The following is a 15349-nucleotide window of genomic DNA, read 5'->3' as shown; positions in this document are numbered from 1 at the left end:
CTCGGAGTGGGATCGTTGTGCAATAACAAGCCAATTGGTCTCTTTATTATTGCGCACTGATGTCATTCTAAAGCCCTCGTACACACGATCAGACTTCCAACGGACTTTACCGTGGATTTTGGTCCGAAGGGGCGTTGGCCGTGACATTGGTATGCATACACACGGCAGAACGTTTTCAGCCAAAAAACACGAACGTAGTGATGTAATTTACGTACTACGGGCCAGATTCAGAAAACACTTACTACGCTGGCGTATCTGCAGATACGCAGCGTAAGTGTAGAGATGCGCTGTCGTATCGATGTGCCTTATTCACAATACTAGATATGCCTGAAATATGGCTTCTTCCGACCGACGTAAGTCTCCTACGTCGTCGTATCTTGGGTGCATATTTACGCTGGCCGCAAGGGGCGCTTCCGTCGAATATGCAAATGACCTAGATACGCCGATTCACGAACGTACTTGCGCCCGTCGTATTAAGCTACGCTGTTTATGTAAGGCTTACGTCCGGCGTAGGTTTACCCCTCATAAAGCAGGGGTAAGTCATATTAAGGTATGGACGTCGGAACAGCGGTTGATTTTTACGTTGTTTACGTAAGTCGCACGTGAATGGGGCTGGGCGTAGGTTACGTTCACGTCACAGGCATTGAGCCGTCGTATGTTAGAGAGTAAATTTGATGTGATACTGAGCATGCGCCGTTCGTTCGGCGCTTCATTTACATGAGGTCACGATTCATTTAAATACATCACGCCCACCTTCCACCTACTTTGAATTAGGCGGGCTTACGCCGGCCTATTTACGTTGCGCCGGCGCAACGTTGTCGACGAGTGCTTTGTGAATAGTGATCTTCCCTCTCTATGTTACGTCGGCGTAGCGCATATCAGATGCGTTACGCCGCACTAAAGATGCGCCAATGTATCTGAATCTGGCCCTACGTGTTTTTTCAGCTTTTTACCGCCACCACTTTAGCATTGGTTTTGAGCATGCGTGTTTGTACTTTTGTACTTTAGTCCGGTGGACTTGCTCCATCAGACATTTTGTTGCCGGAAAGTTTGTCTGTTCTCACAGCGAATATTTGTCTGATGAAAAAGCGAAAAAGTTTGTCCGATGGAGCATACACACGGTCGGATTGTCCGATCAAACAGGTCCGTCGGAGGTTTGTTGTCAAAAAGTCTGATAGTGTGTATGGGCCTCATCACATCGATCAGCGATAACATTACCCCCCACCACAACCAGTCTAGGCATAGACTCTACTAGACCTCTGAAGGTATGTTGTGGTATCTGGCACCAAGCCGTCAGTAGTAGATCCTATAAGTCCTGTAGGTTGAGGTGGGGCCTCCATGGCTTGGACTTGTTCATCAAGCACATCCCACAGATGCTCGATTGGATTGAGATTTGCAAAATTTCGAGGGCAAGTCAACACCTCAAACTCGTGTTCTTCAAGACATTCTTAAATTTATCAGACCAGGCCACCTTCTTCAATTGCTCTGTGGTCCAGTTCTGATGCTCACATGCCCATTGTAGATGCTTTTGGCTGTGGCCACGGGTCAGCATGGGCATCCAGACCGGTCTGCGGCTACACAGCCCCCTACACCCCAAAATGCGAATACACTGTGTTCTGAAACCTTTCCATCAGAACCAGTATCAACTTTTTTTTAGCTATTTAAAGCGGAGTTCCACTGAAAGAATGAAAAGACAGCCGCTACAAATACTGTAGCTGCTGACTTTTAATGTTGGGACAGTCCAGAGCGTCCGCGATGTCCTCACCCGAAGTCAAATTGCGCCGCCATCTTTGGTAAGGGAATCAGGAAGTGAAGCCTTGCAGCTTCACTTCCTGGTTCCCTACTGTGCATGCGCAATCTCACTGGTCCCTGCTGTCTTGTGGGACCTGTGTGTCTCACAGAAGACGGGGGGAGGGGCCAGACATGGCGTAGATAGCAGTGGATACTGCGGCGATCTATGCCTGGAAGTGGGAGCAAATACCTGTATTAGACAGGTATCTGCTCCCCTTCCCCCCTGAAAGGTGCCAAATGTGACACCTTAGAGGAGGAGGGGGGGGGGGGGGGGGAATCCGAAAAGCGGAAGTTCCATTTTTGGGTGGAACTCCGCTTTAAGCTACAGTAGCTCTTCTGTTGGATCTGACGAAACGTGCCAGCCTTCGCTTCCCACGTGCATTACCTGTTGGCCGGTTTTCCTTTCCTTGGACCACCTTTGGTCAGTCCTGACCACTGCAGACCGGGAACATCCCACAAGAGCTGCAGTTTTTAGAGTTGCTCTGACCTAGTTGTCTACACATTACACTTTGGCCCTTGTCAAAGTCGCTCAAATCTTTACGCTTGCCCATTTTCCTGCTTTCCCATAGTGCATCCTGGTGCTTTCCTAGGTAAGGCACGTAGACACACACACCCGGCCATCCACATGATGTAAAAGCAAACGTGATTCACCAGACCAGGCCACCTTCTTCCATTGCTCCGTGGTCCAGTTCTGATGCTCACGTGCCAGCATGGACACCCTGGCCGGTCTGCGGCGACGCGGCCCCATACACAACAAACTGTGATTGAGCCTTTTTCCTTCTTTTAACGCGTCTACTTCCGGGACGACATGTTCACTTGCAGCAGCCTAATCCACCCCACCCGCTTTCAGATGCCATTGTAACAAGATAATCCAGTGTAAGGCCGTGTACACACGATCGGAATTTCCGACAATAAATGTTCGATGGGAGCTTTTGGTCGCATATTCCGACCGTGTGTAGGCCCCATCGGACATTTGCTGTCGGAATTTCCGACAACAAATGTTTGAGAGCTGGTTCTCAATTTTACGACAACAAAAGTTCATGTCGGAAATTTCCGTAGCCATTTCCAACGCACAAAAGTGCTGCGCATGCTCGGAACCAATTCGCATGCTCGCAATCATTGTACTTCATTTTTCTCGGCTCGTCGTAGTGTTGTACGTCTCCGCGTTCTTCACCATCGGAATTTCCGAGCAACATTTGTGCGACCCTGTGTATCCAAGACAAGTTTGAGCCAACATCCGTCGGGGGGAAAAAAAAAAAAACATGGGTTTTGTTGTCGGAAATTCCGATCGTGTGTACGCGCCATTATTCACTTGACCTGTCAGTAGTCCTAATGTTATGGCTGATTGGTGTATTTCAGGCACCGGGTGCTGAAGAGAGAAGTGATTGGAGCAAGAGGCAGTGATGAATCGGATTATACTTCCTCCTAGTCCATGGGTCTTCAAACTACGGCCCTCCAGTTGTTCAGGAAGTACAATTCCCATCATGCCTAGTCATGTCTGTGAATGTCAGTGTGTTACAATGCCTCATGGGATGTGTAGTTCTACAACAGCTGGAGGGCCGTAGTTTGAGGATCCCTGTCCTAGTCCAATGAACAGATTGGAGATGGGAACGGGCGGGGCAGGAAGTTGCAGTCTATGAATAGTGATGTCATAGTGTATGGATGACATGCCTGGCTGAACAGAATCGCTTGTCAATTTCAACTGTGTATTTAGCACTTTGATGGAGATTTCGTATAAAGACACTCAAATGTTTATTGTTGTTTTATGCCGAATTTTATCTACTGCTTGCAGATGTATCGTTGGAAATGTCCTTTTGTTGCGGATTATTTTTTCACCTGTTTGATCAGATCTAATATTCTACAGAACTTCATTACTGAAGGGAATGTTACTAAACCAACGTCTACTACTAATGTTAATGAGTCTGATAACCGTCCTATTTTATTTTACCAGGAAAAATAATGCTAATAAATCTTCTGGAAACACTAGACAGGGCCTCTTTATGAAGGTCAAAATGGCTACTTTGTTTCTTTTTAATTATTGATTCTAACAAATATTTTAGATGTTTTTATAAATCTGCACCTCGATCTGCTTGTTTTCACCATGTTCTGTAGAGCAGTCGGCAGGTTAATCAATTCTTTAGCTTAATTTTTATTAGTTTCTCCACTTTCCATTCGTTTTTTGTTTTTTTTTATTAACAGTTTCTTACACCCTAAACTGGGTCTATCCTTTTATTTCCAATGAAAAACTGGACCAGAATTGTATTTTTTCCCCCCACAGACTAAGCAAATCCAAAGGACAAGACTGGCTGCACCCTATAGAAAATTCAAACGTTGGCAACTTTATTCATATAGATATCATGAACAAAGAGTTCCCCAGCTTGTGACCTTCTCACGACGCGTTTCGCCCACAAAGCTGGGCTTATTGGTGGAGGTTCTATACCAGTGTTTGAATTTTCTTCTGATTGCAGGCGGACTTTTCTTCTTGGATATTTAGCGTATATACTCGAGTATAAGCCGACCCGTATACAAGCCGAGGCACCTCATTTTACCACAAAAAACTGGGAAAACTTATTGACTCGAGTATAAGCCTATAGGTAGATTCAGGTAGGGGCGCGCAAATCTAAGGCGGCGTAGCCTAGCCTAGCGCCTAATTCAAATGTGTTGGAGGGGGCGTGTTTTATGGTAATGAGGCTTGACCTCACGTTTTTGACGCTTTTTAACTGTTACTGCGCATGCGCCGGGCGCCTACATTTCCCAGTGTGCAACCCAGTATTGTCTCCATAGAGATGGTACTGGATGCAAATAGGTGTTTGCTTCTACCTTGGCGGCTCCACCCCCCTCCCCGCTAAACCTATTCCAGGGGTCTCAAAAACATCCTAAACAAAGGGGCAGTTTGCTGTGCTTCAGACTTTAGGGGGGCCGGACTGTGGACAATGGCATTAGGAATTTTCCCAGCATCCGTGAGAGTTAACAATTTTCCATCATTGGTGTCAGTAGGAATAATAGTGCCCCACCACTGGCGTTCGTGGAAGGAAAAGTGACCCATGGTTGGCGTCAGTGGAAGGAAAAGTGGGCCATTGTTGGCGTCAGTGGGAGGAATAGTGCCTCACCACTGGCATCAGTGGAAGGAATAGTGGCCCATGGTTGGCGTGAGTGGAAGGAATAGTGGCCCATGGTTGGCGTGAGTGGAAGGAATAGTGGGCCATTGTTGGAGTGAGTGGAAGGAATAGTGGGCCATTGTTGGCGTGAGTGGAAGGAATAGTGGCCCATGGTTGGCGTGAGTGGAAGGAATAGTGGCCCATGGTTGGCGTGAGTGGAAGGAATAGTGGGCCATTGTTGGTGTCGGTGGGAGGAATAGCACCCCATCATTGGTGTCAGTGGGAGGAATAGTGCCCCACCACTGGCGTCCGTAGAAGGAATAGCGGCCCATGGTTGGCGTCAGTGGAAGGAATAGTGGGCACCCCTTCTATAGACTCCCATGTTAAACGGTAATGTCTCAGGTAACTTTGGGGACCCGGTACCATCCGGCCTTAGGTCCCCTGGACCCGAAACTTGGCTCACATGTAGTTCTCCTCTACAAGTGTGCAAAGTTTGCTGTCTGGGGGACCTACGGCCAGGGAGCACCAATTTTTTCAAAGCCGGGCACCCCTTCCATAGACTCACATGTTAAACGCAAGTCTAGTCATGGGCACAGTGAGGCATGCACATGGGCACAGTGAGGCATGGGCACAGTGAGGCATGCAGATGGACACCCTAGGATTATACTTGAGTCAATACATTTCCCATTTTTTTTGTGGTAAAATTAGTTGCCTTGGCTTATATTCGGGTCGGCTTATACTCGAGTATATACGGTATTTAAAATAATATTTTACACGTAGTACAAAAAAAGATAAGATAAAAAAAATACTGAAAGCTATTACAGTTTGTCTTTAAAGGGACGGCATCACCTGCTGGGACTTGTTCCTTCTCAGTCGGAGGTCCAGTAATTACCCCGGCCCTATAGGACCGGGAGGTGCGACGCACAACATCGCGCTTTGTCTTTCGAAGTCTAGCATTGACGGCGCCATCACACAGTTGAAAAGGTTTCTTGCGCGGCGTAGAGAGCAGGTTAACGGGTTAAGCCACCCGGCGTGCGTTAGAATAAAATATCTGCCCTAGTTAGAAGGAGAGTGGGAGTCGGAGAATCTCTCTCTCTCTGATCTACTTCCGTTTTCCAGAGTCCCTTTCTACTCCGTCCTAATCACCCCGCGCCAGAGAGAGACGAATGGAAATGAGCTGGTAATTACCGCTCGTTCGCACATCAAACGCTCCGACGGAGAGCGGAAAACTCTGCTGATCAAAAGAAGAAGGAGAAATACATCGGGGAGAGGGAAATCATCGAGGATTAGGGCGACACCTGCGCAAAAACGTAACGTCTGAAAACTTCCTTAATTGCCATCGAAACTGACAAGAACCGAAGAGAAGGATCCGGAAGGAAGGTGAAGCCCGACACGGAGGAAATGTTTATCCCGCCTTCCTTATCTGTCTCCTTCAAGTACATTTTGTGATGCTTGAAGAAGATACACGGAACGCTGCGGCCGACTCACTTAAAGCGGAGTTCCACCCAGAAATTGAACTTTCGCTGATTTGGACCCTCCCCTCCCCCACAGGATACCTGTCTAATACGGGTATTTGCTCCCACTTCCGATCTACGCCACATCTGGGCTTGTGAATATGTTTAGGTTACAATAAATCAGGTATATGCAATTAGCAGACCTCCAGCTGTTGCAAAACTACAAGTCCCATCATGCCTCTGGGTGTCATGCTTGTGGCTGTCAGAGTCTTGCTATGCCTCATGGGACATGTAGTCCTGCAACAGCTGGAGGTCCGCTAATTGCATATCCCTTCAATAAAAGGTACTAACTAGGCCCTACCCTGCTTAGTCTCCGAGATCGGGGGGGTTTTAGGGTGATGTGGCCGTAAACCTACAGCCACATCACCCTAAAAGCGCCCCGATCTCGGAAGTTAAAGCGGTGGTTCACCCTAAAAAGCAAGTTTCTACCATGAAATCCAGCATACTAGCGTGAGCTACAGTATGCCTTTATTTTTATATGCGCCGTACTCACTGTTTAGTCCCGTAGTTACGCTTCAGACTCCCCGCGGGGAATGGGCGTTCCTATGCAGAGGGGACAATGATTGACGGCCAGCTATGGCGCACCACGCTTCCCGAGTAGGACTCGGCTCTTCACGTCGCTTGCGCACAGACTAGGAGCTGACTGTGCAGGCGCCGTGAAGAGCCAAGTCCTATTTCGGCTATTTCCGGGAAGCGTGACGCGCCATAGCCGGCCGTCAATCATGTTCCCCTCTGCATAGGAACGCCTACTAGTCTGAAACTTAACTACGGGATTAAACAGTGAGTACGGCGCAAAAAAATAAAATAAAAGGCATACTGTAGCTCGCGCTAGTATGCTGGATGGCATGTTAGAAAAAAAAAATTTAGGCTTTAAGCAGGGTTGGGCCTGGTTAGTACCTGGATGGGAAACCGCCCGGGAATACCAGATGCTGTAGGCTTAAAAGGGGTTGTAAAGGTACAATATGTTTTCCTAAATAGCTTCCTTTACCTTAGTGCAGTCCTCCTTCACTTACCTCATCCTTCCATTTTGCTTTTAAATGTCCTTATTTCTTCTGAGAAATCCTCACTTCCTGTTCTTCTGTCTGTAACTCCACACAGTAATGCAAGGCTTTCTCCCTGGTGTGGAGTGTTGTGCTCGCCCCCTCCCTTGGACTACAGGAGAGTCAGGACGCTCTCTACGTTGCAGATAGAGAAAGGAGCTGTGTGTTAGTGGGAGTCCCGACTCTCCTGTAGTCCAAGGGAGGGGGTGAGCACGACACTCCACACCAGGGAGAAAGCCTTGCATTACTGTGTGGAGTTACAGACAGAAGAACAGGAAGTGAGGATTTCTCAGAAGAAATAAGGACATTTAAAAGCAAAATGAAAGGATGAGGTAAGTGAAGGAGGACTGCACTAAGGTAAAAGGAAGCTATTTAGGGGGAAAAAAACAAAACCTTTACAACCCCTTTAAGGGCGAGGAGCAGAATCTGGAGGAGAGGTCTCGGATCCTGAATTCCCATCTACCCGAATCATTATTCTCTCCAAGACGTCCATTGAAATGAAAACTCCAAAAATTGACCACCACTAGAACTGATGACTTTTAATTTAACAGGAGTATAGAAAAATATTCGACCAATCCAGGCAGACAATAAAAATGTAACTATACAAGAATGTGTCCTGGTGGGTAAGGAGCACTCTGGAGCTGGGTGATCATTAAATAATAGTCCGGCTTCCACATACTCATCCATAGCAGCTTGGGGGAGGGGCTCACACCGCGCTCTCCGCTTTCATTTTACTTTTATATTTTCCCGTCATTTCCTTGGGCAGCGGCACCAGCCCCGGGCAGGGCACCTGGCCCTCCACCTCGCACATGCACTCCCTCAAGTAGTACTTCTTCGGGCCGAAGTTGGCCGGGTGGGACAGCACCATCTTGGCTTTCTCTTCGGCTTTAAGCACTTCCCTGAAGATGGAAAGAGAAGAAGAATTGAAAGTGTATCCAAAGAGGAATGAATGCGACTTACTCTTCTTCCAACCATGTGACGGCGCTGGTGTCTGGTGATTGGTTGTTCAGCCAGCTGTCACTTTGGGGGGGGGGGGGGGGGGGGGGGGGGGGGGTGAAAAAAGAGTCGTCAGATTCTGAACCTTAAAGAGGCCGGTGGGAAGATGTTGGCACACACAAGGGACATCTCTGGAGCAGGGCCGAGTATAGCTCTACTTTAAACCACTTGCCCCATAGGGGCGTACCCGTATGTCCGCTACCATCTACAACTGCAGTCATGACCTCGGTAATTTTTTTATATATATATATAAATCCTCAGTGTTCAAATAATGTAAAAGCGATCTGAGCAGCAAAATAGCTGCTGAATCGCTTTTACATGTGGAGGAAGGTGCCCCCCCCCCCCCTCTCTCCACCTTCCCTGTTCCATCGGGAGCCCGGGACTGAAGCTGGTGGTTCTGCCGGCTGACCATAGAGATGAGGGAGAAGCGGAAGTTTCCCTCGTTCATCTCTATGGTCTATGAAACCTGAAGCGACAAGCATTTTGCCACCTCCGGTTCGTGGTTTACAAACCATTACCGGCTTGGGAAATCATCTGATCGAACCGATCTCGGTGGCATCCAGTTTTTGGGACACAGTGAGAGGAACGGATTTTGTTCCTCCAATTGTGTGACGTCACAAACAGCAAGAAATTAGGATTTTGTCACTTCCTGAGGAGCGATCTGGGGGTCTAATAGACCCCAGATCTCTCCATAAAGAGGACCTGTCATGGCCCATGCTATTAGAAGGGATGTTATTCATATATATTATATATATATATATATAATCTTTTTTATATATACTGCAGTGAAGGATTAGAACTATAATAAATATATCGATTATAGTTCCAATCCTTCACTGCAATATACAATAAAAAAAAAAATGGTTTAGGATACAATCCCAGTCTCTGCAGGCTGCTGAGCGGTGTGAGGAGCCCTCTAGTGGTGAGAAAGTAAATTGTCTCCTATGAGTCTTACTCGCTCTTCCCCAGGATCTTCTTCACGTGCTGCACAATTTCCGTGTGGCTCTTTTCCTCCATGTCAACGAGAATCTGCTCGCCGTTGTCTGCCCACGATTAAAAGATAAAAAAAAAAAAAAAAAAAAAAAAAAGAAGAAATAAGCAACAAGACCCGAAATTTAAACAGCAAACAAAGGCTGGGGCGTTCAAACGCTAAATATCGGTAAACACGCACATCCCTTCACAGTACTAAATGGGATAGGAAGAAGGAAGTGGGAACGGGGGAGGGGAGGGGCCAGGGAGATATGCAGCAGTTTTCATTATATTGTTCTGAATTGCAGCCTAAAAAAAAAAAAAAGGAAACTCAATAGGTTTAGCGCCCGACCACGCCACGCCACGCCATTATGATAACTCGCACACAACATACTTTGATTCACCATTTATTGTGAATAACACCCCAGTGCAGCACAAAAACTCACCAGCCCAACGCATGGCGCCCTCTGCACTGCCACAAAAAATAAAAAAGCACACATTTATTTTATTTTTTTTGTGTTAAGGTGCATTGCATGCTGTTTATTTTACATACATTAACACACAAAATCGCATGCACTGCAGCACATGGGGGTGTAAGCGAGCCTTTAAAGCATTGGGTTTTCCAACTACGGCCCTCCAGTTGTTCAGGAACTACAATTCCCATCATGCCTAGTCTTGTCTGTGACTGTCAGAGTTTTACAGTGCCTCATGGGATGTGTAGTTGCGCAACAGCTGGAGGGCCGTAGTTTGAGGATCCCTGCTTTAAAGCAATGATAATCTCCAAAGGACAGTAACCTGCCAATCAAATTTTAAGTAGTTACCATTTCAAGCCAACTCAGAGAAAGAGGCGATCCGATTGGTTGTTTGGGTTACAGCCCTCAACATCGCTCTTTGGAGAAGAAGCATCACTATGAATCTGATCTCGCCCTGCGTTCCCCCGTCATCCCAGATCAGTCTCTCCCCCCCCCCCCCCCAGTGATCACCTTCTCACCTGACCCATGTGGTCAGTTTCTCTCCAACACCCCCCTCGTGTCACCATGGGTCATCTTCTCCCACCTGGACCCAATATTCTCTCTCACCTTTCCCCTTTGTCATTCTTGGTCAGCCCCTGCCCCAGGCCGGTCTCTCTTACCTGGCCATCTGAGGCCCCCCCCCCCCTCTCAATTGGCCCCCTCTCTCTCACCTTTCCCATGTAGAACCCCCTCTCTCTCACCTGCCTCCCTGTAGTTTCCTCTTTCACCTGTCCACTATCACCCCCTGCAGCCCCACCCCTCCCTCACCCACCCCCCTGCAGCCCCACCCCTCCCTCACCCGTCCCCCTGCAGCCCCCCCCCCCCCGCTCACTTGCCCCCCTACAGCCCACCCCTCCCCTCACCCGCCCCCCTGCAGCCCACCCCTCCCTCACCCGTCCCCCTGTAGCCCCACCCCCCGCCCCCTACAGCCCACCCCTCACTCACCCACCCGTCCCCCTGCAGCCCCACCCCTCGCTCACCCGTCCCCCTGCAGCCCCACCCCCCGCTCACCCGTCCCCCTGCAGCCCCACCCCCCGCTCACCCGTCCCCCTGCAGCCCCACCCCCCGCTCACCCGTCCCCCTGCAGCCCCACCCCCCTCTCACCTACCCCCTACACCCACGCGTCACCCCCCTCTCAACTGTCTCATGCAGCCCACCCCTCACTCGTCCGCCCCCTGCAGCTCCACCCCTCTCACCTGCCCCTCTGCAGCCCCACCCCTCTCTCACCCGCCCCCTACACCCACGCATCATCCCCCCTCTTAACTGTCTCCTGCAGCCCACTCCTTGCTCACCTGCCCCCCTGCAACCCCACCCCTCTCACCCACCCCCCTGCAGCCCCACCCCTCTCTCACCTGCCCCCTACACCCAAGAGTCACCCCCTCTCAACTGTCCCCTGCAGCCCACCCCTCGCTCACCTCCCCCCTGCAGCCCCACCCCTCTCTCACCCGCCCCCCCCCTGCAGCCCCACCCCTCTCTCACTTGCCCCCCTACACCCACGCGTCACCCCCCTCTCAACTGTCTCATGCAGCCCACCCCTCACTCGTCCGCCCCCTGCAGCTCCACCCCTCTCACCTGCCCCTCTGCAGCCCCACCCCTCTCTCACCCGCCCCCTACACCCACGCATCATCCCCCCTCTTAACTGTCTCCTGCAGCCCACTCCTTGCTCACCTGCCCCCCTGCAACCCCACCCCTCTCACCCACCCCCCTGCAGCCCCACCCCTCTCTCACCTGCCCCCTACACCCAAGAGTCACCCCCTCTCAACTGTCCCCTGCAGCCCACCCCTCGCTCACCTCCCCCCTGCAGCCCCACCCCTCTCTCACCCGCCCCCCCCTGCAGCCCCACCCCTCTCTCACTTGCCCCCCTGCACCCACGCGTCACCCCCCTCTCAACTGTCTCCTGCAGCCCACCCCTTTGCTCACCTGTCCCCCTTCCCTCTCTCACTTTCTGTCCCCCTGTAGCCCCCGCTCTCTCACTTTCTGTCCCCCTGTAACCCCTGCTCTCTCACACACCTGTGGATCACTTGTTTAACTATTTAGAGAAGAAGCCGGTTGGCATTCGGTGTACAGAGACAACAGTCGGGATGAGAACCATTACCTAAAATGAAGAAGCCATCACTGTGGATTTTATACTCACCTAAATAAAAGCGCAGGAACGGAGACGGGGTCATGTTCTTGAAGGTCACGATCTGAACCCAGGGATTCTTATACTGGATTTGAGGAATATTAAAGAACACAAAATTTCTGCAAATAAAAGACAAGAGAAAAATCAGAGTCTTTGCAATTGTGATCAGTATGAGACTACAATGTCTCAGCTGGTACGGCCTTCGGAGCTGCAACATCAAAGAACGACCTACAGGGGGCGCCCTCTGCAAGTTCACACTCACCTACACTCACCCATGCCTTCCATAGGAACTCAAACATGGCCTCAGAGATCACAGCTGTCCTCGCTCTGAAGTAATGCAGCTTACACCCCCTCTTCATCCCAATATGACCTTCACACTCGCCCGGTGACCCCACGCGACCTTCACACTCGCCCGGGGAGCCCACACGCCACCTATACACTCGCCCGGGGAGCCCACATGCCACCTTCACACTCGCCCGGGGAGCCCACACGCCACCTATACACTCGCCCGGGGAGCCCACACGCCACCTATACACTCGCCCGGGGAGCCCACATGCCACCTTCACACTCGCCCGGGGAGCCCACACGCCACCTATACACTCGCCCGGGGAGCCCACATGCCACCTTCACACTCGCCCGGGGAGCCCACACGCCACCTATACACTCGCCCGGGGAGCCCACATGCCACCTTCACACTCGCCCGGGGAGCCCACTCGCCCGGGGAGCCCACTTCACACTCGCCCGGCGACCCCCACGCCACCTTCACACTCGCCCGGCGACCCCCACGCGACCTTCACACTCGCCCGGTGACCCCACGCGACCTTCACACTCATCCCAAGGTCCCATATAACCTCACGCTCAGTGTCCCTATGACAGTGATGGCGACCCCAGATGTTTTGGAACTACATTTCCCATGATGCTCATGCACTCTGCAGTGTAGTTGAGCATCATGGGAAATGTAGTTCCAAAACATCTGGGGTGCCAAGGTTCGCCATCACCGCTATTTGACCCGACTCTTGTCCCCTGGCCCCCTATGTGATCTCACACTCCTCCTACAGCCCCCACATGACATCACAGACAACCTGTATGACATCACACTAGTTCTGCAGCTAGCCCCATACGATGTCACGTTTATTCAGCGGCCCCATATAAATGCACGCTCGTCCCACAGCCCTACACCTTATGACCTCCATTGATGTCTCTGGCCCCTTATGACCTCACATTTGTCCCAGAAGCCCATAATGACCTCATGTTTGCCCTCACTCTTTTCTTTGTGCCTACCTGTCCGCGCTTTACGAGTTCACCCCGCCGGTCACCCCATGACGGATCCCTTGGGAGCAATCTGTCTCACATGGCCTGTGATAGGCTCACCTTGAACCTTCACCCACCCAATGTCTCCCCCTCTCGCCCTCACACCTGGCCCCCTGTGGCCCCTCTCGCCCTCACACCTGCCTCTCCTTCACCTGACTCTCTCTCACCTGACCCCCCCCTGTGGCCCCCTCTCTCACCTGACCCCCGTGGCCCCCTATCTCTCTCGCCTGGCACTCCTGTGGCCCCCTCTCTCTTTCTCTCTCACCTGACCCCCTGTGGCCCCCCTCTCACCTGGCCCCCGCTTCTCCTACCTGACACCCCCCCCCCCCTCTGCCTGGCCCCTCTCTCTCACGCCTGTCCCTTCTCTCTCTCCTGGCCCCGTGACCCCCTCCTCTCGCCCTCACACCTGGCCCCTCTCTCCTGGCACCCTCACACCTGACCCCCTCTTTCACCTAACCCCTCCTCTCTCTCTCTCTCTCTCTCTCTCTCTCTCTCTCTCTCTCTCTCTCTCCTGACCCCCCCCATGGCCCCCTCTCTGTCACCTGACCCCCTGTGGCCCCCCTTTGTCATCTAACACCCCCCCCCTTTACCCGACCCCCTGTGACCCTTCTCTCTCACCTGACCCCCCTGTGGCCCCTCCTCTCTCTCCTGGCCCCCTGTGACCCCTCCTCTCGCCCTCACACCTGGCTCCTCTCTCCTGGCACCCTCACACCTGACCCCCTGTGGCCCCCTCCTCTCTCTCACCTGAACCCCCCCCCCCATGGCCCCCCTTTGTCATCTAACACCCCCCCCCTTTACCCGACCCCCTGTGACCCTTCTCTCTCACCTGACCCCCCTGTGGCCCCTCCTCTCTCTCCTGGCCCCCTGTGACCCCTCCTCTCGCCCTCACACCTGGCTCCTCTCTCCTGGCACCCTCACACCTGACCCCCTGTGGCCCCCTCCTCTCACCTGAACCCCCCCCCCCCCCCCATGGCCCCCTCTCTGTCACCTGACCCCCTGTGGCCCCCCTTTGTCATCTCACACACCCCCCTTTACCTGACCCCCTGTGGCCCCTCTCCTTTACCTGACCCCCTGGGGCACCCCTCTCTCTTACCTGACCCCCCTGTGGCCCCTCCTCTCTCTCTCTCCTTGCCCCCTGTGACCCCTCCTCTCGCCCTCACACCTGGCTCCTCTCTCCCGGAACCCTCACACCTGACCCCCTGTGGCCCCCCTCGGTCATCTGACCCCCCCTCTCTCTAACCTGACCCCCTGTGGCCCCCCTCTCTCTCACCTGCCCCCCTTCTTTTACCTGACCCCCCTGTGGCCCCCTCTTCTCTCTCATCTGACATACTCTCTCACACCTGACCCTCTCCTGTCTCTCTGTCTCATCTAACCCTCCTCTCTCTCACCTGCCCCCCCCCCTTTCTTCTGGCCCCTCTCTCTCTCACTTGCCCCCCCTTTCTTCTGGCCCCTCTCTCTCTCACCTGGCCCCCTGTGGCCCCTCCTCTCTCACCTGACACCTTGTGGCCCCTCCTCTCCCACCTGGCCCCTATCTCTCTCTCACCTGGCCCCCAGGCCGGGCTCCCCCAGGGAGTTGTAGTTGACAGTCATGATCCGGACCGGATCCCGGAAGACGATCTCGCCGCTCTGCAGATATTGGAGGGTCCGGCGGATCGGGAATCTCCCCTTCATCGGCATCTTCAGGACATCAGCATGGAGCCGCACTGCACGCCGGGAACTGCCCTCCAACCACTGACAGCTGAGCGCGGGGCATGCCGGGATGTGTAGTCACATTGTATCCCCGGAGCGCTCATTGGATACAATGTATCACGTGTCTGGAACGGGACCCCGAGCGGCCAATGAGACGAGAGCGCTGACAGTGACATTTCCTCTTCCAATGATCAGAGAGGGAAGAGGCGGATTTGTGATTGGTTGCTCGGGGTTCCAGCACCTCCCTTATATTTATGTCCCTGCTCTGTACAATGGAGCGAGGCGATCAGGAGGAGGAGTCTGCTCC

At 52.3% G+C, this 15349-nt stretch overlaps 1 protein-coding gene across 1 annotated transcript; it reads right to left on the bottom strand.

Annotated features, from left to right (window-relative positions):
- Positions 1 to 7967: 7967 nt before the first annotated feature.
- Positions 7968 to 15108, bottom strand: MRPS25 (mitochondrial ribosomal protein S25). Its single transcript, XM_040358852.1, has 4 exons — positions 14897 to 15108; positions 12055 to 12161; positions 9395 to 9482; positions 7968 to 8342 (listed from the first exon to the last, which is right to left on the bottom strand). Exons 1-4 carry the CDS (start codon positions 15028 to 15030, stop codon positions 8150 to 8152), a joined length of 522 nt encoding a protein of 173 aa, XP_040214786.1. The 5' UTR covers positions 15031 to 15108; the 3' UTR covers positions 7968 to 8149.
- Between the last annotated feature and the right edge of the window lie 241 nt (positions 15109 to 15349).

This window comes from Rana temporaria, chromosome 7 (assembly GCF_905171775.1).
Source record: "Rana temporaria chromosome 7, aRanTem1.1, whole genome shotgun sequence".
In the NCBI taxonomy this organism is placed as follows: domain Eukaryota; kingdom Metazoa; phylum Chordata; class Amphibia; order Anura; family Ranidae; genus Rana; species Rana temporaria.
Note: the sequence above shows the minus strand (reverse complement) of the source record. Positions and strands in the feature narration are given on the sequence as shown.